General features: G+C 44.0%; 1 protein-coding gene across 1 annotated transcript; it reads left to right on the forward strand.

The window, feature by feature from the left end:
* Positions 1-2,513: 2,513 nt before the first annotated feature.
* On the forward strand, positions 2,514-22,069 carry DNAAF3 (dynein axonemal assembly factor 3; the record flags this gene model as incomplete). The annotated part of the gene is made up of 12 exons (XM_083378832.1): positions 2,514-2,577; positions 6,046-6,129; positions 7,151-7,293; positions 12,035-12,128; positions 12,306-12,463; positions 12,986-13,162; positions 13,668-13,790; positions 15,710-15,832; positions 15,977-16,112; positions 16,510-16,624; positions 17,685-17,759; positions 21,877-22,069. Exons 2-12 carry the CDS (start codon positions 6,048-6,050, stop codon positions 22,067-22,069), a joined length of 1,419 nt encoding a protein of 472 aa, XP_083234958.1. The 5' UTR covers positions 2,514-2,577; positions 6,046-6,047.
* Between the last annotated feature and the right edge of the window lie 3,056 nt (positions 22,070-25,125).

Below are 25,125 nucleotides of genomic sequence, written 5' to 3' on the forward strand. Positions count from 1 at the left end.
TAAATGGACTAAATCTAACAGATCCTTATTTTTTCTCTATTTATTTTTCTCTATCCGGCCTTCCACAACCAATACCTACAAGATATTTGAGAGCTATAATTCAAGAATTTCAGTTAATGTGACTAATGTTCCCTCCCTGGGTGAAGCAATTCAGTGGTGAAAATCCTACATTTCAAATACTATTTTTTAACAATCTTGCCTATATGTTTAATTCATTTATTCTAAAGTGAGTGGAATAACAAAACATTCCCAAGGCTGGGTTTTCAGAAGCTTCTTGGATGAGAAGTGAAACGTCTTCAAGGAAAAACAAAGAAAGTCCAGTTGCCTTTTGAAAAGCACCTTTGGGGGACAACCACGACCTAGATCAGGGGTCCTCAACCTTGGCAACTTTAAGACTTGTGGACTTCAACTCCCAGAATTCCTCAGCCAGAGCTGGCTGAAGAATTCTGGGAGTTGAAGTCCACAAGTCTTAAAGTTGCCAAGGTTGAGGACCCTTGACCTAGATGACTGAGAATCTCCATAGACATAAAACATTGCTAGTTTATATCTAAGGGAGACAGTTAACCATCCCTATTCCATTGGAGTTATTCCCACCCTACAGTTACCTAATAAGAGAACTAAGATTTGAACTCAAGCACTGCATAGTTTATTGGAGACTCCTGAAAATATCATAGAAAGCCAAGAGAGCAAACTAACGGATCATTAAGCAAATCAATCCAGAGTTCTCTCACTGGAGACACAAATGACCAGGCTCAAACTATCCTACTTAAGGCACCTTATGCAAAGATCCAGCTCTCTGGAAAAGGATCTAATGACAGAAAAGGTGGAAGAAAGAGAAGTAAAGGACAAGCAGCAGCAAAGTGGATGGACTCAATTACAATATGGGGATGGGTGCACCATTGGTGTCAACCCCAGGTAAAAGAACAAATTAGAGACAGAGGAAATTTATGTAGTTGCTAGGAGTTGATACCTAGTTGATGGCACATAATCAACTACATATTAACCTGCCACCTTTTGCAACCAAAGAATAGAGTGCTGTAACTTCTTTCTGAAGAGACTGCTGAATTGCAATTATTTATTACGCCCAGAAAATCCCTATTGACTATACAGGTAGTTAGTCCCTGACTTACAACAGTTCATTTAGTGACCATTCAAAGTTGCAATGGCACTGAAAAAAGTGACTTATGACCATTTTGCACACTTGTGACTGTTGCAGTATCCCCATGGTCACATGATCTACATTCTGATGCTTGGCAACTGACTCACATTTATGACAGTTTCAGTGTCCCAGAGTCACGTGATCACCTTTTGCAACCTTCTGTCAAGCACAGACAACAGAGAAACTGGATTCAGTGAACAACTGTGTTATTAATTTAAGCACCGCAGTGCTTTACTTACCAAAGGTGGCGAGAAAAGTCATAAAATGGGGCAAAACTCACTTAACAAATTTCTCACTTTGCAACATAAATGGGGCAATAAGAGAGCTAGCCTATCTGGGTTGCAAAACTCTGGACCATCCCTAGAAGGCAGCCAGGAGAGTCTTCCCATTTTAATTCCTATCCAGCTAAATGCTTTTATTCTATTTATTGCACAGATGCCTGCATGTTATTACTCCATACATCACTTTGGTTGCGGGTAGGCAAAGCAGCACATTAAATTAATACAGGATTCCCCCCCCATTCAATAACATATGAGTCCTTCGGGAGAAGGGCGGTATAAAAATTTAATAAATAAATAAATAAATAAATAAATAAATAAATAAATAAATAAATAAATAAATAAATAAATAAATAAATATAAGAACATCCAGGTTCAGCCATAGTTTCATTCCATACAGCATTAACCTTGTGAACTCTCAGGCTTCCTCCTTCCGTTATACATTCAAGGTGGAGAGTATTTAATATTTTATTGTTATGTATATGTAGGGGTGTGGGTCTCTACACATGTTGTACATAGTATGTTTTAGGTGCGTGTGATGTATGTTTCACTTTGAGAGCGGGCAACTAAATTTCATTTTTGATGTGTGCCGTTGTGACCACAGTAAAAAATGACAATAAAGATTACCTATCTATCTTAATACAATCAGCAAGGAAGCATCGCTTCTCTCCTAGTTATAAACTTTGGAGCAACTCTGAGAATCCCTCCCCCCACCCCGCCGAGCAGTTCATGACAGCACCCACAGACTTCTATGTTATCATGGCGGCAAATTACTGAGTACATATAATATACGCCTGATATATAAGAGGTCTTGAAGTCGAAGAAAGGGGTGGGAGAAACGCCATTTCATTCGGGCGAGGAAGAAGGGACAAAGCATACCTCTGAGGTAATCTACGCCAGCCACGCCGCTCCATCACTGCAGGCCCCGTTGCCGGGGAGACCGCGTCCCTGACTAACCCGCCTATTTTTCCTTTCCCGGGCTTGGATTGGCTGCCGCGCGTCCTGTGGCGCGACTGATTGATCCAGGAAACTATCTGTCACGACTTCCATCAGGAGGGTGGGGCAAGAGGGACCTGCGCCAGGAAAGTCGCTGCGCGACCCGCTTTTTCGGCCGAGGATCGTGGCGGAGGGGATAAGCGGGTAACCCCACTTTTTAAAGGCAAACTGAGGGGTTAAACGGGGTGGCGGGATAGATCGGAGTGGTTCTCAGTGCCAGTGAGCAGAACAGGCACGCATCGCGTGGAGGTTTTAAGTGCGAATTAAGTTCGGTTCAGTGCGGGAGAAGGTTAAGGGTAAGAAATGGGTCAGCTAAGTACAGGTAGTCCTCGACTTACGACCACAATTGAGCCCAAAATTTATGCTGTTAAGTGAGGCGTTGGTTAAGTGAGTTTTGCCCCATTTTATGACCTTTCTTGCCACAGTTAAGTGAATCACTGCAGTTAAGTTAGTGACACACTTGTTAAGTGAATCTGACTCTCCCATTGATTTTGCTTGCGAGAAGGTCACAAAAGGGGAATCATACGATCCTGGGACACTGCAACCATGATAAATACGAGTCAGTTGCCAAGCCTCTCAATTTCGAGCACTTGACCTTGGAGATATTGTAATGGTCGTTAAGTGTGGGAAAACGGTCGTAAGTCACTTTTTTTCAGCGCCGTTGTAACTTTGAACAGTCACTAAACGAACTGGGGTAAGTTGAGGACTACCTGTATGAATATCAAATGTCAAGGGTCACGCCATGCTGTTGCACAGAAAATAAGTTGTATTTAAATCTTATTGCCATTACAGTACTGCCCCATCTTCCTCTCACAGACTACGGTATTAGTATCCTAGCATCTTGGGTTCACTATGCCTGCAGTTTACTCAGAAATAAGTTGGCTTGAATTCAGTGGTGCTTTCTATATAAATATAAACCATCTAGACCAGAGGTCCCCAACCTTGTGGGCACCAGGGACCGGTTACATGGAGAGAGGTTTTTCCGCAGACCGGAGGGTGCGTGGTTTTGTGTGCTGCCTTCATCCTGCAGATGGGGCTTTGTTTGTGCGGACCTGTTGCTGGCATGCCGCGGCCCGGTACTGGTTGGGGACCCCTGATCTAGACCAGTATTTTACAAATTTGGCAACTTTTAAGATGAGTGTGCTTCAACTCCCATAATTCTCCAGCCCACATCTGTGAGCTGAAGTCCACCTATCTTGAAGTTGCCAAGTTTGAAAAACATGGATATAGATCAGTACAGATCTATATCATAGAACACTCAGAACGGAGTTCCGGCACCTTTTTTGGATGGAACCTTGTAGGGTAGGCAAGGCGGGTTGTATGACGTGTGAGTTCCGGCACCTTTTTCTTTTACAAAAAAAGCACTGGATCAGTAGTTCTCAAATTGTGGTCTGAGAGCCCCAGGGGGTCCCCGAGACCTTTCAGGGGTTCCTCAATGTTGAATAAATAAATATTTTAAGATTTCTCGGTTTTAATTTCTAATACAGTAATTATTGAGAGGTATAACTCATATAAGCCTTTGCAGGTCTTCATTAGTGTTGCCTAAATTTCTTTCTCCCAGGTCTCCTTCCCACTTATGCAGGACTCCAAAAATACTTTTATTGCTATGGGTTATATTTATCAATATTTACTGTACTAAAAATAAAAGTGATGCATTTGCTGCCACTACCACTTCTCACAATTGTTTGACAGGATTTTAGTGTATTATTTTTCAATATAGGTTGGCAAATAATTTTAATTTCACAAACCCCTAAGACCCTTAACACTTTGTAAAATATTGATTTAGACAAATATTAGCAGGATTGGAAGATTGTGCTAAGCCATAAAGTAGTAAGATTAAGAGCTGTTTCATCTTTTCCAACTGTTTTATTATTGCAGTATTAAATGGTGGGATCCAATTTCTGGTTATATCTATTTGATGCTCCATTTTAAAACACATTAGTAAGCACTAATCAAAGCACCAAAGAATCTGTCCTGTATAATTAGTTAACTGAATTTACAATTGTAATTATGGGTAAAACCCTTTATTGGGATTTCAAAGAAGAATTTTCCTAGCTTCTCCTATACTGGCCAGAAAATGAACTTATGATCTTTGGCAGGTATTTTATTGCTGAAATACAGCCCTTCCCTGCAATATATAGGCTTATTTTCATCATTCGTCTTCATTTTTCATTTTAAACCATAACATCTCATTCTTCCAAGAGAGAACACTGAATTAAGACCACCAGAAGTAGGCTAGGCCATGCAAATGTTATGCATTTATTCATATGAATAAATTGAATTTGTCAGATTGCTCCACATATTATTTGTTCACAATAAATTCATGTTCCTCTTATTTAAAGTTGCATTCATATTAACAATGTTTACTCCTAGTCCAAATCAGTGTGATAATAATCATATATACCGTATACTGTGTATACCCCATGCATTTTCTTTCCATCTGAACTTTAAAATCACATATTACACTACTGTCTTCTTTTTCATCTTAAAAGCAGCTGGCTACTCATAATATATCTAAAATGAAGCATTGGACTAATTCACGAGTCTTAATATCTGCTGTAAGCTTGCACTTTTGAAATAATTAAAATGAAAAGCTGAGATAAGAATTGGGTGTCATGGATATTACCTTAGTAGATGGTCCCTTGGCCCCATTCTAGTCTCCACCTGAGATTATTGTGGGGAATCAGAAAATGACAAATGCCTTCGTGTTACATCAGATGCTCCATTGCAGCAAAGCATCCTCTCCTTTTTTTACTTTTTTGTATTCTTTCTAGTGAACTTTTATTTCCCTTCAGAGCAAATGCTCTTTTACTTATCCCTGGTTCCTGGCAAATTGGTGTAATAAGGGATTTGTATTCTCTGAAATCTTGCTTGAATCAGGAACAAAGGTGCATACGATCAGATCACTTAAATATGGAGACAAGCACTGGCAAGTAACAAGGAGTCCTTTGTAAATAGGTTTGTCCCTTCAGTTTTAGAATTTAGGTTAGCCTGAACTATGTTGATTCACAAATGATGTAAGTCAAGTTGCCTTTTGGAGAAAGGTATGTGGTATCTACTTAATATACTGCCCCGGGAGTAAAATCAAAAGAATAGCAATTTTTTCATTTCTTCTCCAGTTTGGTAGAGTCTAGAAACATTACAATATAGAATAATTCCAAGAATTGGAGTTGTTCACAAGAAATTAAAAAATATAGGCACCCATTTGTAGCAATCCTATAAGATGGATCAGGTCTGTGGTAAAGGATGAAATTGAAAAGAGCAGTTTTTCTAAGATTAACAAGGTCACAGCAAAATCAAGGCCCTGCTGTTTGGATCCAGTTGAGTGGAGTTCCCTTCTGGTTGTTTACTTGCTGTGTTTGGGTGCCATTTTATATTTTATACCTCAGGTAGCTTTTTTTTTAAGGTGTGGTAATTTGTTCTGGTTATTGTTTTTTTCTCTTGCATGCTGCCCAGAGTCATATTATTAGAAGAAGGATCAGTTTTCGTATCTATCTAGAAGGTGAAAAGTAGACAGAATTATAGCAAGAGAGTAAATCAACTGTGATGGGTTCCTGATAACACAATTCCTCAATTTTTATGTTTTTTTCTTACAATATGTTTTCTTTGCAGTCATGCTAGCAGCAGGTACTGGCAATGGTTTTGGCACCACAGCTTGGTGGGGGTTTTCTCCAGCACTCAACTTGCAAGCAATGTGTAAGTGTCCCTTTTTCTCTCTGTGTTCATGTTTTATTATGAAATTGGAGCCTCTTGTCCCACAAATGTGGAAGGAGATTTTTGCTTCCACTAGCAAAAACTCTCTTCTCTCTGCTCCTACGTGGGCTTAGTAATGTGATGCTACCTCTGAATAAAAAGTATTTCTTGGTCCATCAGATGCTGATATTCTGTTGGATGAGAGCCTAGGTATGTGTTACATACACAAATACACACAGAGACAACCTGATGCTCCTGTGTGGTGATATTGCTGTCCCTCATCCCATCTTTATACCCACTTTCAATATTTTTAACTTTTCCATATGCTACTTGTGGTTAATTTTTAAGGTGTTTTTAATTGAAAATATGAAATTGATGTGTCGCAAAGCGATCCTTTATTTCTTTTTCTGGCTTTGTGTTTATTTATTATTATTAATTTTTTTAAAAAGCTCTGGATCTGCAGGGTCACTGCATCGTCCTGACAGAATTTTTTTAAAATAAACATTTGGCTTTGTCCAAAAATGTACTCTTCTGACTAGAAAAAAAAATGCTAAAAGTAAGCCAGAGGAGCTGGTTTGTCTTCAAGTAAATGGGCATTTTGGTGAACAATATTCTATCCTGGCAGCTTTTTAAGAAAAACATAAAGCTTTCCATGATGGGCATTTTGTGAAAGCAGTCTTAATAGGCTGTCAAACGTCCACATACTCAGTGTTGTAAAACGATTGTGCTTCCTTGATATGGCTGCATACAAAAATTTAGATTCCCCAGTCAAATTGTTTGATTCCATAAGTAAACAGAAGCTAACATAATCGCTGCACAGCACAAAGTTGAAACAGCCTCTTTCTGCCATTTCCAATTTCTGCAAATTACTATTTACTTCATGTGCAATTGTTTACAGATGCAGAATACGAAAACATTCTTTGCCAGTTCTTGAACATGCGGGGTTTTCCTATTAGGAAAATAACATATGTCTTTAGCATAGAATATTGGCAGTCGTGAACGAACATACTAATTATCTCTGTAGCTCTAGAATCCTCCACGGAGCACCTGAAACTATCCCAGAATGGCGTTCCTGAACTGAACATCCTGCTAGTGGGGTCTATAGATGCACGACATATCCTAAAAACGATGAGTCATATGCATCGGCAGCCTCGGAGAAAAATCAATGTGTGTAACCTTTTCCTTCCATTTCAGATTGCCTTATGCTATTTTTTGCACTTTGGTTTGTTCTGATAATTACATTGCACTTTGTCGATCAGAAGGTCGGCAGTTTGGCGGGTTGAATCCCGAGTGCCGCGTAACAGAGTGAGCGCCTGTTGCTCGTCCCAGCTTCTGCCAACCTAGCAGTTCGAAAGCACGTAAAAATGCAAGTAGAAAAATAGGGACCACTACGGTGGGAAGGTAACAGCGTTCCATGCGCCTTTGGCATCTAGTCGTGCCTGCCACATGACCATGGAGACATCCTTGGAAAAGCGCTGGCTCTTCGGCTTTGAAACAGAGACGAGCACCGGCCCCTAGAGTCGGAAACAACTAGCACGCATGGGCGGGGGAACCTTTACCTTTAACTTTTTTTCCTCGTTTTGTGTTTTTATTTAGTTCTGCCCACTACATTCTGCAGAGATTGAATGGTTTCTTGGGTTATTGACCTAAACTTTGCAGATTTGTTATTTTAGTAATAACTTATTATAACACCTATAGCAGTGGTGGCAAGCCTATGGCACGCGTGCCAGAGGCGGCACTCAGAGCCCTCTCTGTGGGCATGCATGCCGCTAGCAGCTCGTGCACGTCCATTAGGCCACCATGGTGGCCCGAGGTGTGGCCAAGGTGCGTCGGGTGCGTGAGAGGAACAGGCTCCATGCGCGGGGCAGGGGCAAGATCTGCGAGGGGCCCAAGATGACCAGCAACGACCTGCTCTCCAACCGCAAGCAAAAACAGGTGGGACAGAGTAGGCTCATCCAGCGGTCTACATCACGTGCCTTCCCCTTCCCCTACTCCACCTGCTGATGGAGGACGCCCAGTAATGGCAGCAGACTGCGGAGCCCCAGAATGCACCGGTTGAGGGGCCGGCAGGCTGTGGCTGCTGACGGACACCGTTGGCCCCCATGTACTCACTGGCCTCTGTGTGCGGGGGCTGATGGTGTCAGATAGCAGCAGCCCCTGCCTCGCCTTGCCCTGCCCTGTGGCAATGGCACCCCACCCTGCCCCCTGCCTCACCCCGTAGGATGAGCCTCCTGCCCACTGCCCCACCCACCAGAGACACCCTGGATCTCCCCCAAATCCTGCCCGACACCCACAGGTGTCCCCCCTGAGCAACATCGAGGTGACCACACCCACTGCAGCCACGCCCACCCAGGGGGCCACACCCCTCCTCCCCGAGGGCACCACAGTGCTGATGTGGCCCTGGCGCTTTGCGATAAATAAGTGGGTTTGGGGTTGCGGTTTGGGCACTCAGTCTCGAAAAGGTTCGCCATCACTGACCTATAGCATTTGGGCAACAGGACAAAGCCAATTCTATAGCTAGGAAGTACATTTCTTTGCACCTGCTGCAGGAATAGCATTTCTCCGCTAGTGAATGGGCTTGCCATTTATTTCTTTCATTAATACATCGCTGCCATTCAGTTAAATAACTTAGAATGGTCTACATTTAATGTGTATTTGTTTTAGTCTAGAGTTTTCTCTGTTTCCCCTCAAAATGGGAGCTTTCTTGGAATAGGCTTGCAACAGCCATAAGCTGTTGTGTGATGTGAAGTGATGCAGCCGCAATCTTGCAGAAACTAAAAACAAATCTGACTAGGAGACAGCATAGGAACCTTAATATTGGAACACTATACTTAACAGTGTTAAAATATCTCAGGGGCTGCCTCAAAGAAGAGGCGGTCAACCTATTTTCCAAAGCGCCCGAAGGCAGGACAAGAAGCAACGGATGGAAACTAATCAAGGAGAGAAGCAACCTAGAACTAAAAATAAAAAAATAAAAAAAATTCCTAACAGAGAACAATTAACCAATGGAACGACTTGCCTCCAGAAGTTGTGGGTGCTCCAACCTTGGAGGTTTTTAAGAAGAGTTTGGACAACGATTTGTCCGAAATAGTATAGGGTTTCCTGCCTGAGCAAGGGGTTGGAAGACTTCCAAGATCCCTTCCAACTCTTGTTATGCTGTTACTGATTTCCGTGATGGAGAGAGGGCAAGTAATGAAGTATAGTAGTAAATACAAGTAAATGTTTGAAATCATTTTTAAGGGGCAATTGTCCATTCCTGCTGCAGTATATTCAGCGCTCTCTCAAAAAACAACAACTCCGACAGACTGGCTCCAAGTGTAAACAGCGATACATAAATGCTTGACAATACAGTTGAGAATGTTTTGAAACATCAAGAAAATACTAGAATTCCTCCTATATTTAGCTGCTTTTCCTCCATAAAAAAAGTCTATTACCTGTATCTAAAATTCACCAAGGAGATTGGGAAGAAGAACTGCACTTCCTTCTGCAAGGGGAAGGATTTTTCTCCTGGGCTATATCAGAGGCACCAAAACCAGTGATTTCTCTTCTCAAATTTGAGTCATTCTGCCCGTGTGATAAAAGTGATGGTGGCTTATTGTTTCTTCTGTTTCCTTTTCCTAAAACGTGTGATGACATTAATTAATTCCCGGCATAAGTGAGGAGTCTTGACAGCGTTGCTTTGGTAGCTGTCCACCAATGATCGTCCTTCATCTTATCACACTGCTGAAGTTCTTGTGTATTGCGGTTGACTTGTGAGGTGGAGGTGTGGAAGTAAAGATGAACAAGGACATGTGCGTGGCCACAGATGCAGCATCACTGCAATCCCCCATCGCAACTCCTACATTCATACGGATGTCCTTTGGCGCCCTTCCTTCCTCACGAGGCTGTGAGTCAACGGCAGTGACTCTCACAGCAAGCATTTTTCATGTCGCTTCATAGCAAGAGGATTGTGATGGAGGGGTGGGATGGGGGATGGAGCAGGGCTGTGGAAAGGAAACTTTTGAGTTCCTGGTATTGGTCTCATAGGAGCTTTGTTTGAATTCGCGAATTCTTGATGATAGGAATGAAGCACAGTGTGTTAAGAGGGAATTGGAGTTACAACGGTTCCTGGATAGTGAATCGGTTTGTAAAGTATTGTTGTGATTCAGGGTCAGCCTGTGGGTTCGGCAGTTGGGTCGGACGACTCAGAGGAGGAGGAGGAGGGGGGTGTTGAAGACCTTGCTGAGGGGGTTGAAGATCTTGCTGATGAGAGCCCTCAGCCAGGCCCCTCCCACTTGGTCACCACGGAGACCCAGCTGTGTGAGCCTGACAGCGTGGATGAAGATGACCCACAGCTGGCCCTGTTCAAGGACGCCCAACGCAGGAGGCAGTCAATTAGGAGTAAACAGAGGAAGGCAATGGGGCTTCTCGGAAGGAGGCAGAAAGAAGCCACGCCCTGAACTCTATATAAGGGGAATGTGTGGGGAGGGCTGGTTTGCTAAAGGCAACCGCTTGGATAGTTCGTGTTTCTTAAAGCTCCTGTTTCTTGGTTCGTGTCTTGTTTGTTTTTGTAGCTATAAATTTGGCAGGCGTAATTCCAGCCTCTTGCCGTTTGTAAAGGGGTTGTCCCTGCCTTTTCTGCAGGGCCGGTAGCAGGCTGGTACAGAACAAGTATACAGCTGAACAGTAAACTGGCAAAGCTTTTAAACGGGGGAAAAAAGAATTTTCCCAGAAGAGTGGTAAGGATGCGGGAAGTGAGATCTTAGAAGATGGGTCACAGCTGAAGAATTTAGGATTCAGAATTTTCCCTGCAGAAAGCTTGTCTGGATGTTTTCAGCATCTGAATAGAGATAAATCTTACACCACAGTTCATTTAGTGATCGTTCCAAATTGCAACAGCACTGAAAAAAAGGGACCTATGACCGCTTTTCACACTTACCACCATTGCAGCATCCCCCCGTGGTCATGTGATCAAAATTCAGCCACTTGGCAAATGGTTCATATTTAGGACGGTTGCAACGTCCCGGGGTCACGTGACCTCCTTTTGTGACTTTCTGACAGGCAAAGTCAGCGGGGGGAGCCAGACTCACTTCAAAGTCAGCTTACTTACTTAACAACTTACGATTGATTCGCTTAACAACTGTGGCAGGAAAGGTCGTAAAATGGGGCCAAACTCACTTAACAATTATCAGCAACAGAAATTTGGGGCTCAGTTGTGGTCATACGCCCAGGATTACCTGTAATGGAAAGAACACAGGGCAGATTTGCTGCTCTTTTGGGATGCCACAATAGCTAAAGAGCTGCAGTATCGTCGTAATGTCTTCTTTTATTTGCAAATATAGTACAGGCCACACAATGGAGGAAAAAAAATCCAAAATATAAAGAACAGAATCCCTCCCTAAGAGAGGTCTTCCAGCCCCAAGCTTCCTGCAGTCAACTCTCTCTCTCTTCCACAACCTGCCAGTTTGTATCGCTCTGGTGCACACCATATACTCACACTCATGCAGACATATCTGCTTCCCTCAGCTTGAGTGGGTGCCTCATTTTAAAAACTACACGAGAATTCTCATTTCCCAGGAAATAATGCTCCGATCATGTCTTTTACTGATAAAAGATCCATCAGTTATTCTGGTTTTTAACCGGTAATGAGGCAGGAAAGTGAACCCAGCTTGGGAAGCACTGCAGGCCAGACAATCAGATATTTCATTTTGTACTAAGCATGTCTTATTTAATTAAGAGCCAAACTTAATAAGACGTTGCAGATCAGCGATGTGTTTCACATCTTTTTAATCTGCTTAAAAAGGAAAAAAAATGGGTCTCGATGACTCAGTGGTCCAGTCGATGTAAGGCAGTTTCCATTTTGATATTCACCGTGTAATGGGGAAGATTTTCCACTTTGCTCAGCTAATTGCCTCTCTCATTCACTCAGTTCTATGTTTTGGAGAACAACCTGGAGGCTGTGAGTCGGCAGCTGTTATTTTTGAACCTGGCTCTGGAGCCTCCAGACAAGATGGGCCTGCAAGGTAAGGAGAAACTACGGTTCCTCTGCCTATCCCAGCTTCACTCTCCTCTTTGGAAACCAGTTGGTTTGGGCTTCTGGGCCTCTCTCTGATGGTTTGGGGATAGGTGGCAGATCCAGAAAATTGAATCTTAATGCCTTAATAATTGATATCTCTTTGCTATGTCCTCCCTCACCTAAGAGAAGAGTGAGATATTCTTGGAACTTATGGGGAACACTCTCCTCCGGAGCCAGACCGCTGCCTATCTGCAAGAGAAAGCAGCCCTCTTCATCCGTTACATCACAGACTCGGACTTCCAGCTGGCTAATCTCCCTGTCCTGGACTTCTCTGCCCTCAAGGTGAAATGCAAAAGAATCCAACAGCCAGGCTATCATCACTGAAAGGAGCAACGGAGACAGGTTTACCGTGCTGCCCTGGCTCTTTGAGCTCCACAATCTATAGCCACGCATCCCAGATTGTGGATCCAAGTTACCGTGTTTCACATTTTTATTCGTTTGTCACCCGTCTTCCTCACACAGAGACGGGTGGCTCTCTTATGACTCGTGGACTTCAACTCCCAGAATCCCTGAGCCAGCTTGGCTGTTATTTTTTTGAACCTGGCTCCGGGAGCTTGGCTGGCTCAGGAATTCTGGGAGTTGAAGTCTGTGAGTCATAAAAAGAGCCAAGGTTGCCTACCCCTGCATCTTGATGCTATATGATAAACGACTAAAAGAGGCAAGGAATGTTTTTTTTAAAAAAATGATGAAAAGGAAGGGGGACATTTTTTTTTCCTGGCTTCAGCTCCTTAACACTCTTCCCCCATGTAGGACCAGAGACCTGGGGATTCAGCAACCTCCTAACTCTTCTTCCTGTTTGGATAGTTCAGGGAGCGGGACCAATTAGAGGCCATTTTTCAGTTCTGGCGGAATCCAGAGCCACAAGCTTTCCAGATCAAGCAGCTTTGGGACCTGCGGCTCCGGCAATATCTGGGCACCCGTTACGACTCTCGTCGTGGGGTGTGTGACTGGGATCTCACCATGAAGCTGCATGAGCATGGGGTATGTAACTAAAATGTGGAGAAACATTAGCCAAGCACATCTGGGGTGTGAGACTACAGAAACCACAGTAGGGACACTCCTCTGCCATCGCAATACAGGTAGTCCTCAAGTTACAACAGTTGTAACCATTTGAAGTTACAATGGCAGTAAAAAAAAGTGACTTATGGCCCATTTTCACACGTAGGACCATTGCAGCATCTCCATGTTCATGTATTTTCATTCAGATGCTTGATAACTGGCTCGTATTTATGATGTTTGCAGTGTCCCAGGGTCACGTGATCATCTTTTGCGACCTCTTGGCAAGCAAAGTCTACGGGGAAGCCAGATTCACTTAACAACGGTGTCACTAATGTAACAACTGCAGTGATTTGCTTAACAAATGTGGCAAGAGAAGTCGCAAAATGGGGCAAAACTCACCTAACAAATGTCTCACTCAGCAACATCAATTTTGAGCTCAATTCTGGGCGTACGTTGAGGACTACCTGTATTCTTTTTCTCCATCTAGGCCATAACAATAAACTTCCGTGAGTTTTTCCGTTGGCGTAACACAGGCATGGCCTTTGAAATGCGAGAAGCCACCTACGATATCCCCAACAAAACCTTGGCATCTGGACGTCTCGTCAGACATGTGAGATCTTTCACTTTCTTAAGATGCTGGGAGCTGGCAGGGGAATTCTGGGAGCTGAAGTCCACAAATCTTCAAGTTGCCAAGGTTGAGAAACAGTGCTCTAGATGATTGCCAGAGAGGGGTTCTGATTGGACAAGGATACATTTTTATACGAAATACAGGTAGTCCTTGACTTACCTACCACAATTGAGCCCAAAATGTATTTATGTTTTTGTTATTAATCAACTTGTTTTATGTCGCTAAGCAAGACATGACTTTTCTTGTCAGAAGGTCGCAAAAGGAGATTGCGTGACCCCGAGTCACTGCAACTGTCATAAATACGATCGCATGACCATGGGCGTGCTGCAATGGTCGTGTGAAAAACACTCATTTACTTTTTTCCAGGGCTTTTTTTCTCATAGAACGCTCAGAACGGAGTTCCGGCACCTTTTTTGGATGGAACCTTGTAGGGTAGGCAAGGTGGTTTGTATGACATGTGTGAGTTCCGGCACATTTTTCTTTTACAAAAAAAGCACTGCTTTTTTCAATGCCATTGTAATTTCAGACGGCCACTAAACAAATGGTTGTAAGTCGAGGACTACCTATATACACATTATTTAAAAATTCTACCTTTTCTCCGAGTTCAAAAGAGCGCATTTCACTGTAGCTTATGCTGAGCAATAGTGAGTAATGAGGGATGTAAAGAATGAGGAAATTGTATTAAAGTCGCCTTACCTCAGACCAGTGGTGGGATTCAGATATGTGAACAACCGGTTCTCTGTGTGGATGCCACTTCCAGGAGTCCATTCTGGGCCTGGGCAACAAAAAAATTAGCTGCCGGTTCTGCCAACTTTCCTATGATATAGTCTGGTAAAACTGCTGTAGCAACAGAGTGAAGTGTCAAAGTGACACGTAGCCACACATTTCAAAGAATAAGAGAAAAGCATCTAATTCACGTCTACTCTTTCAGAAATCCTTAGAACTTTGCTGCAATTTGATTATGTGCACCCATTTTTCTAGGTATTTATTTAGAGATATATGCTAGTAGCAGGTAGATCTGTTGCGGGCTCAAAAAAGTAGGCCTGTATTTAAACTGCTTTCCTTTCAGCAGTGCTATAAATTATCTGTTTCTGATCTTTAATCCTACTTTTTTCCCCATTTTCCCAGCCATTTACTCAGTTTTCTCTACAGGATGAAATAATGGATCCTAGCAACAAAACTACCAAGAGTTTTGTGCTACCTTCATTTACGATGTCATCAAACTTGTTGTAGTTCTCCATGTGAATGAAGTATAAATATTATTAGACTTTAAAGTACTCAAAAACTAATTTGAAACTGCCGGTTTTCCTGCCATGAGACCAGAGTCCATGGTCCAAAATGAATGGTGTTTTCCCCACATTGATCTAATCGTCCATCTACTGAAAGGGGCACAATTTTTTTTAGCAAAAGTTGGAAAAAGGGGCTTCACTTTTTGCTTTTATTACCCTAGCACAGGGTCTCCAAACTTGGCAAATTTTTAAGACTTCAATTCCCAGAATTCTTCAGCCAGCCATATAATGTCTGAGCTGATCAATATTTAAAGAGTTGTACATCTCATAAACATGCTACAGAAATTAGCAAGTTCACCATTGGACTATATTTCCTTTATGTCTGCTAAAAGTGTTTTAAGGCAGGGGACTCCAAACTTGGCAACTTTAAGACTTGTGGACTTCAACTCCCAGAATTCCCCAATCAGTCATGGCTGGCTGGCTGGGGAATTCTGGGAGTTGAAGTCCACAAATCTACAAGTTGCCACTTTTGGAGACCCCTACCCTATAGCGCAATGCCCTTTCTCATCTTTATAATTGCTTTTTCTCCCACTCTAGCTGGGAAACCCAATTAGGGATAAAAACAGTGATATGACAGACCAAATTAACTCATTCCAATTTCTCATCTCCCAGAAAGGGGAGCCCATCCCAGCACGGGGATATTGGGGAGATATCTCCACCGGCCCATACATCACATTTGGCATTGAAGCTGAAGATCCCAGTCTGCTGAAAACCATCAATGGCCGCCCTAGTAAAGTAAGCACGATACTTTTGGAAGGTTGTGTGTGTGTGTGTGTTAGAAACTGATATTTGTGAAAGCGATGGCTGCATCCAGGCACGGCTCAGAACAAGACCTCCTGCTGGTGCACATTTTCAAGCTGCTCATCTTTTCATTCACAGGATGCGCAAGAAATCTCCTGGCAAAATGTCACTGCCTTATTGTATGAACTGAGATACAACACCCGGTATGACCCATCAGCACCATCTGAAGAGAGGAAGGGTGGTGGCGACTGCACTGGGTTGTGTGCCACAAAAGGTACGTGGCTGATTAGCGCGTTCTCTTTAAGGGGCTTCCGTGGATCTTTTCTGGTGTGCCAGACTCTTCGACTCACTGTTTGCCTTTCTGGCTAAGTTGATTTATATCTTGGTTTTGCTCCAGGAATTCAGAGCTGATTATTACCAAATGTTGTTTTTTTTTAGGGGAAGGGAGAGATTAAAGTAAATTTAGATCTTTTTAACACAGCACTATCCATTTTCTTCTGGTGCTGATAATAATGTTGTAAACCACCGGCCTTCGCAATTGCTCTGTAATTTTATGGTGAGGCTTCTGTTTGTAACAGCTGAGCAAATCCACCTTTGTTTTTCTAGATCTGGGTCCAACTCTTTTTGTTACCTCTCCCTTTTCACCATTTTGCATCTTTCCAATGCTTTAGGACTTCCCGCAACAGAAGAGGTCCGGGTCCATTTCCTGCCCCTGGACTGCCTTCCTGAACTCCATCACAAAGTCAAATATCAACAGCTTTTCAATCTCTTCTTCTTCTCTTGCAGGTAGGAATAGGATGGAACTTTCTTTGCTGGGAAGCCAGGATTCTTCCTTATTGACTTCCTGCTGAGATGTGGGAAATAACCAACTTCACTGGGAGCTGATCGTTCTAGAGCAGGGGTAGGCAACCTCGGCTCTTTTATGACTCGTGGACTTCAACTCCCAGAATTCCTGAGCCAGCCATGCTGAGGGGAAAGGGAGAGGTTTCCAAGCTGAGCCATGCTGGCTCAGGAATTCTGGGAGTTGGAGTCCACGAGTCATAAAAGAGCCGAGGTTGCCTACCCCTGCTCTAGAGTGGTAGTGTTACCAAATATCTGTCGGCCTTGTTAGAAAGAAACGCCTCCCCGCTCGTCACGTTTGGCTGTTCCACAAATTTCACGATAACAGCCAACTCTACAAACTCTTTTACAGGCAGTTCTCAACTTACGACTGGTTACTTAATGACCATTCCAAATAACGTCGGCCTTGAAAAAAGTTACTCCTGATCTGTCTCAGAGTTACAACTACCATACCGCCCCATGGTCATGAGATTGCATGTCACAGAGAAGGCCCCCAAATGCCAACTGGATAGGCTGGATTTGCCCAATAATAATAAGCAAATAGGCTTGCTTAATAACCACATAATTCATGTAATGACCACATTGGCTCACTTTATGACTATCATAACAAGGATTGCAAAAAAATTGACTCAGTACGGTGACTCAACTTATGACTGCAACAACTTGTGACCAAAATTTCGGACTCCGTTGTGGGCATGAGTCGAGGACTACCTGTATGAATTTTTTAAAGCAACTTTAAGCTATCCACATTTAAAATCATGCCTCCTTAAGATACCATGTGAAAAGGAACATATTCCAGTCAATATATCAAGGCAGGTTGTTGCCACTGTTACCGTGTATATCTCAGCATGGTGAGACAAGTGGAATTTTGGGGAAATTCAATTAATATTTTTCTAAGTTGATAGACAAAAAAACTCATAGTTGCATAGACCACTTCAGATCAAGTGGGGGGACCACGATAATCTTCCTTCCAATGACATTCATTTCTTATTTCTTTTTTTTGTAGCATGGTGCATTATCTTAAGCCAAATCTGAGTCTGGTGTCAGCTCCAAAAGCCACTCTTATTGTTGAATTAACAAAGTAAGTTTTGCTTTTTTTTCATTCTCTCATTTCCAGCAGGTCAAGGCAACCTCCACGTTCTACGCTACGGTTGCCATTTTTTTCAGAATTGCTGTCACTCATGTTTCTTTCCACTCAGCTGCATTGCTTGTATGGGTAGTCCTCGACTTACGGCCACAACTGACACCAAAATTTATGTTGCTAAACGAGACTTTTATTAAGCGAGTTTTGCCCCACGCTACGACTTTTTTTGCCACGGTTGTTAAGCGAATCACTTCCACTGTTAAGTTAGTAGCCCGGTTGTTAAGTGACTCTGGCTTCCCCATTGATGTTGCTTTTTCAGAAGGTTGCAAGAGGGGATCACGTGACCCCCGAAACACTGCAACTGTCGTAAATATGAACCGGTTGCCAAGTTTCCAAATTTTGATGACAGGTCCATGGGGATGCTGCAACCGTCGTGTGAAAAATGGTCCTAAGTCTTTTTTTTCCCCAGTGCCGTTGTAACTATGAACAGTCACTAAACCAACTGTTGTTAAGTCGAGGACTACCTGTACAGATTTATACTGGGTAGCCCAGGACAATCAGCTTCATGAACAATTTCTGTAATAACGTTTGTACAAGAATTTACAACTTCATTCAGTTAATATTTAGGAATTGTGGGAGTTGAAATCCACTCGTCTGCAGGACCCCAAGGTGGAGAAGGTTCGCAAAGCAGCTGCTTGCCTACCACCATCAAACAAGGCTAAAATAAACTGGTTAAACAAGCGGCCTGACTCAGCAGAAGCCCCTTTCATGATGAGTAGTCAATTTATAATTGAAGTTTGATGTGTTGAAGAAAATCACAAGGTTTGATAGCCTATGTAAATATTTAAAAAGTTGGTTTGGATAAATTGTTTTTGAAGCAGAGAACTCCTAGTTTCACTACAGTTTGTGTACTTTAATATGCTCTTATCTCCTCCACGTGTGCTACCTGTAAACATGTGTGTCACGTGCGCTTGGCCATTCTCGTGAGGGCATCAGTTACAGACAGACTTGTCCTTAGAAGTTAGAAGGCCTGTAAGTGGAGTGGAAGCCTTCCCTGCAATAATAATAATAATAATAATAATAATAATAATAATAATAATAATAATAATAATAAGAAGAAGAAGAAGAAGAAGAAGAAGAAGAAGAAGAAGAAGAAGAAGAGGAGGAGGAGGAGGAGGAGGAGGAGGAGGAGGAGGAGGAGGAGGAGGAGGAGAAGAAGAAGAAGAAGAAGAAGAAGAAGAAGAAGAAGAAGAAGAAGAAGAAGAAGTTGGAAGGGACCTTGGAGGTCATCTAGTCCAACCCCCTGCTAAGGCAGGAAACCCTATACCATTTCAGACAAATGGCTGTTCTTAAAAACTTTCAGTGTTGGAGCATTCACCACCTCTGGAGGCAGGTTGTTCCACTGGTTAGTTGTTCTAACTGTCAGGAAGTTTCTCCTTAGTTCTAGGTTGCTTCTCTCCTTGACTAGTTTCCATCCATTGCTTCTTGTCCTGCTTTCGGGTGCTTTGGGGAATAGCTTGACTCCCTCTTCTTTGTGGCAGCCCCTGAGATATTGCAACACTGCTATCATGTCACTCCTCACCCTTCTCTTCATTAAACTACACATACCCAATTCCAGCAACTGTTCCCTATATGTTTTAGCCTCCAGTCCCCCAATGACATCAAGCGCTTGTCTTGTTGAGTTTTTGGTGCCAAGCTAAGAATCTTCCTACACAGCCTAGTCGCCCTGGCATGAAGATGGCCATTTATCAGTATCTCTTTTCTCATCAGCCTAAGGAGAACTTTAAAAAAGTCTGGCGGAAGAGAAGTTTCCCAGTTTAGGCTGAGTCAAAGCTTTCTGCGTGGACAGTTTGAATAGTATGACCCAGGTCACCTAGGCAGAGGCAGGCTTCGATAAGAGTCCTTTATTGCTCTGTTAACTTCCACAACAAATGGCCCGACAACTGCCGGTAAGGCTCTACTCCAGACTTCCCAGAAGGCAGCCACCCACAGTCCCACAAACAAAAGCCAGTAAGCAACAAAACCAATTTGCAAAGGCAGAGAGGAAGTCCAAAGACAAGGTGCAAGTTCACAGGGCAAGGTCCAGAGTCAAGGTCCTCAGGGCAAAGGCAAGTCCACAGGGCAAAGGCAACTCCACAGGGCAAAGGCACAAGGCAAGGCCGGGGGAGTGCATGCCAAAGCAAACAGTTGTTCCCGACAAAGACAATCTCCCCCAGGCTCTGCTTAAGTCAACCCAAGCCAGGTGTTCCTTGTGAGGAGGAGCTTGGCGACCTTCTCCCAAGTAGCCCCGCAGCCCTCTTTTGAGCCTGCCTCCGCTCTTCTCTCCGTGCCCTCTGATCAAGTGGGGGAGGCAGCTGTTCCTCATCAGAGGGGATCTGCTGCCTTTCAGCACCACTGCCTGTCTGCAGTTGATCCCTGTGTCCTTGAGGGTAGGCAGCTTCCCATCCGGTCGACCACCTCCCCCAACACCTGAGGGGCCTGGGACAGCATTGTCCTCAGACCCTGGCCTCTCCAAGCATTCCAGGAGAGACCTGCCATCCCCGTCGGATGGTCCCAGTTCCAAGTCCTCCTCCGAACCAGGATCCGATGAAGCCTTGACACTAGGATGCCTGGTGGCCTAAGGTGATGCACTTGAAGATAGTGGTCAGGTTCAGGTTCAAATGGTCCAGCAAGTCTGCTGTGGAATTAGTTCTTTACACTGGAACTCAGCATTACAGTTTGTGTCTATAGGTGTCTGTGTCTGTGTGTCTTCAAATGGGCAGCTTTGAGCAATCGGACCAAAGCAGCCAATAGAAGCACACATGTAGGTCCTACTGTTGGAAGACCATTTCAACACCTTCAGACCACCCACTATATTGATACAGTAAATTGGGTGGTCTGGGATGCTTTTGTATTGGGTGTACTGAAGAGTATCCAGCAGCTAAGCAAATTTCTCCCATGCCCCAAAGACGCTTAAGAATGCTTCTACAGCAGCTGCATCCAGGGCACACAACTTCCAGCAACCACTAGGGGGCACTCAAGAGAGGTGAGCCCCTTGCTTGCCTGTAAGGTAAGGTAAAGGTTCCCCCGCACATTCGTGCTAGTCGTTTCCAACTCTAGGGGCCGGTGTTCATCTTTGTTTCAAAGCCGAAGAGCCAGCGCTTGTCCGAGGACGTCTCCGTGGTCATGTGGCTGGCATGACTAGACGCCAAAGGCGCACGGAACGCTGTTAGCTTCCCACCGTAGTGGTCCCTATTTTTCTACTTGCATTTTTACGTGCTTTCGAACTGCTAGGTTGGCAGAAGCTGGGACGAGTAACAGGCGCTCACTCTGTTACGCGGCACTCGGGATTCGACCCGCCAAACTGCCGACCTTCTGATCGACAAGCTCAGCGTCCTAACCCACCGAGCCACCGTGTCCCTATTGATGGACTGACAGCTCAGGGAGGGAAGGGAGCAGGAAAGAGGTTGATTGGATGGAGTATTTGGAGTGGACAAGGACCACCCCAGGACACATTCTATGGAAGAGTGAGTGATTAGTAAGGTCCTTTATCACAGCCGGTGACATTCAGATTTAGCCCCGGTAAGCCAGCCATCACTACCCTTACAATGTTGCACGCTGCGCCTGTACAGATAGCAGCACAACAAAGTCTTTTCTGGATGAATATCAACGGCAGCCAGGAGGACAGCAAAATTGAGGGCAGTAGTTCTTCCCGGTTCCATGGCAAGAAAAGGGTATGGCAAAAACCGGTTGCGTGAATAAGCACTAAAGTCAATTTCCTCCTTTACCCCTCACGGCTGCTGATACATTTTTTAGCTGTTTATCTCCCTTTGGGATGTTGGGTTACAATTTTCTCCGCTGCAGTTCTTAACATCTTTTGAAAATTGTCTTTATTACATAATACAAAATAATGCAATAAAAGGTCTGGCCTCTCTGCCGAGTGAATACATTGTTTGCTCATTGAGCAAACGATTTATTAAAGCAAATGACCAGAAAAAAATAACAGAAAGTTGTTTTTTGTTGTTTTTCCCCCTTTAATTAGAGCAGCTTGATGTATAAGCTAGATAACTGAATGGTTACCAAGACACAAACAGCTCACAGTCTTTCCTTGTCAATTTGTGTGTTCTGCTTGTAGTTTCTTGCCTGACCTCCGCAAAGAACAAGTCTCTGAGTTCTCCTCCCGAGTGACTCGTCTGGCAACAGATGCAGGATTCGTTCCAGTTGAAACAGACAAAAAACATTTTGCTTTGTTTCAACTTGGAGACCAGGAGGTTGGAGATAACCCCCGTGAGATAATTCCACCAGAGATGGCAGTCCCTGGTCCCTGAGGCTACCATTTTGTTATACATTATTTTTTTTTAAATGATCCTTTAATAAAATAGGTTCTTGTTGAAAATTGCCATGTTTGTTGATCGGTGTCTCGCTTGTCAGATCAAAAGAGAAGGAGAATGCATGTTTCTGAAACAATCTTACCTAACGTTTCCCAACCCTGTCAACTTTCAGATGAGTGGACTTCAACTCCCAGAATTCTCTTCCGAGAGTTGGAAGTTCACACATCTGAAAGTGGACATGGTTGAGAAATACTGGTCTTATCTATCAGACACACGGAAGAATGTTATAGGCCCGTGGTGGCTAACCTATGGCACCCGTGCCACAGCTGGCACGCAGAGCCCTCTCTGTAGGCACGCGCGCCGTCGCCCCAGTCCTAGGCCTTCAGCTGGGTTTTATAAAACCTCTTCGCTTTAGCCCTCCGCCCCCATGTGCAAAAAAAAAGATTCAATCAATCAATTTCAACTTCTCGCAGGGAAAAAAAAAGATCTCGCAAAGTTGGAATTGATTGATTGAACTTTTTAGTCCCACCCAGTCTGCCGTTACCACCGCAGCCGTTCCCACCCAATGGGCCACGCCCACCCGGCACCCGATGATGCAAAAGTGGGTTTTGGGTTGCAGTTTGGGCACTCGGTCTCTAAAAGGTTTGCCACCACTGGTATAGGCACTCATACGTAACTTGCTTCTTGCCCCTAGACATGGTAGGCTGTTCTTTTACTACATCAGCATCAGTGGGTTATCTTCACCCAACAACTTAATTCCTGTTCTCATGGCCACTTCGTACAACCAGCCAAGCCTGTTTCCCAGTAATGCAGGGGGGGGGAAAACGTCTCCCTCTTCCTGCGTCAACAAGTCTGTTGGATTCGTCCCTAAATATTTCAAGGCAGTGGTTTCTCAATTGCACGGCTGCCTCTGACTTCCTCCATAGGAAAACCAGCTGTGGAAAATAACAATGCAAATCTCTCATAAAGATGGTTTGCCTGCTACTTCTAATCCCCCTACTCCTTTGTAGGGTAAAGCTGTAAAGCATGTCCATTTCACAGAGAGGGACAATGAGGTTTCGTCAGCCTCAAGAGAACATTGTTTAACCTAACACTTTTCTCCAGAACCTGGCAAACTGATGAGAACGGGAGAAGATTCCTTGAAATCAGCAATCTTTCTGAAATGCTGCTCTGGTGTCTTTGTTGATCTCTTGCTTTCCGTGTAAAATAAACCAGACTATTCCGGGCCGACTGCAGTCTTAAGAACTGCACCTATGAATCAAGGAATATTAAGAGCTGTGGTTGTGATGACACAGAAGCTAATAGTGAGCGAGGATCGCTTTTCCTGGCATGTTGTTAATTACAGCTTTTGTCTTGCTCTTTCACCCGAGGGACTGGGTATCCTCTGATGTTTTTCCTTTCTCAGTAATCCTGACAGATAATTTAGGCTGGCACTTAATTTGGCTGAGAAAACTTTGGGGAGATTGGAACATCGGTCTTATCCGATTGCAGATCCATTCTAGACCAAAAAAAAAAAAAAATTACATCAGCTCTAGGAATTGATTGCTCTCTTTTTCCAGCATAGCGTGTTACTATTTGAAGCAGGCAAATGCAGTGCCAGTTCCCTAGGTAGCGGTATCAGACGCAGCACAGCAGCAACTGCTAAAACAAGACTATGAATCTGCTCGACCCCATCTTCAGGCACTCTGAAAATCATCCGCCTTAATCTCAGCATTGTAGTTCATATTCAGATAAGAGAAAGTTCTACACCTTCCCCATCCTTGAAGGCTCCAGAAGGATGAAGGTGACAGCCAGGGTATCAGCAAGGATGACTCAAAAAAAAAAAAACAACAAGATGGCAGAGTCTACGGAGATTCTCAGTCATCCAGGTCACGGTTGTTCCAAAGGTGCTTTTTCAAGAGGCAACTGGACTTCTTTGTTTTTTCTTTGAAGATATTTCGCTTCTCATCCAAGAAGCTTCTTCAGCTCTGACTGGATGAGAAGAAGCTTCTTGAGCTCCAAGTGGCCTCAAAGGATTCTCTAAACCAATGCAAATGACCAGCTGTCCGCAAGGAATGTAAATCCTTCCATTCCCCACCATCCAGTCAGAGCTGAAGAAGCTTCTTGGATGAGAAGCGAAAAACGAGAAAGTCCGGTGGTTGCCTCTTGAAAAAGCACCTTTGGGTCAAGACGGCAGCCAAAATCAGAGGCAGCGCTTCAGTTGCATAGTTGTGGCTAACGTCTTGCCTTGGTTGATGCCCACCTTTCTTGCAGGTATCGCTGACTACAACTCCTAAAATTCCCAGCTAAGATGCGAATATTATTGGACGTGCTGGCTGGGAATTCAGAAAGTTTTAATCCAGGCACATCCAGAGGAGAAGTTGGGAATAGTTGATTGCTCCTCAGTACTTGCTCACATAAGGGACGCGGTGGCTCAGTGGGTTAGGATGCTGAGCTTGTCGATCAGAAGGTCGGCAGTTTGGCGGGTCAAATCCCGAGTGCCGCGTAGCAGAGTGAGCGCCTGTTACTCGTCCCAGCTTCTGCCAACCTAGCAGTTCGAAAGCACGTAAAAATGCAAGTAGAAAAATAGGGACCACTACGGTGGGAAGGTAACAGCGTTCCGTGCGCCTTTGGCGTCTAGTCATGCCGGCCACATGACCACGGAGACGTCCTCGGACAAGCGCTGGCTCTTCGGCTTTGAAACGGAGATGAGCACCGGCCCCTAGAGTCGGAAACGACTAGCACGCATGTGCGGGGGAACCTTTACCTTTACCTTTACTTGCTCACACTCTTGTACGCATCTCTTACAAAGTGCCATGGACACCGGTGTCTTTGGGTCACAGGGGCCATGAGTAACACAGGGACTCACGATGGTACAGGTGTGCCTGGTCATTCCAAGTCTAGAGCATTTTCATAAACAGGTTTTACACGATCACATTTTGGACTTAAATCTTTACTCCCCTCAATTGCTTCTGCAAGTCATGGGCAAACTTGGAACCGGAGTTTGAACGTACAGGTAATCCTCGGCTTACGACCCACAATTTCTGTTGCTAAGCGAAACATTTGTCCAGTGA

This window comes from Vipera ursinii, assembly GCF_947247035.1.
Source record: "Vipera ursinii genome assembly, chromosome: Z".
Classification (NCBI taxonomy): domain Eukaryota; kingdom Metazoa; phylum Chordata; class Lepidosauria; order Squamata; family Viperidae; genus Vipera; species Vipera ursinii.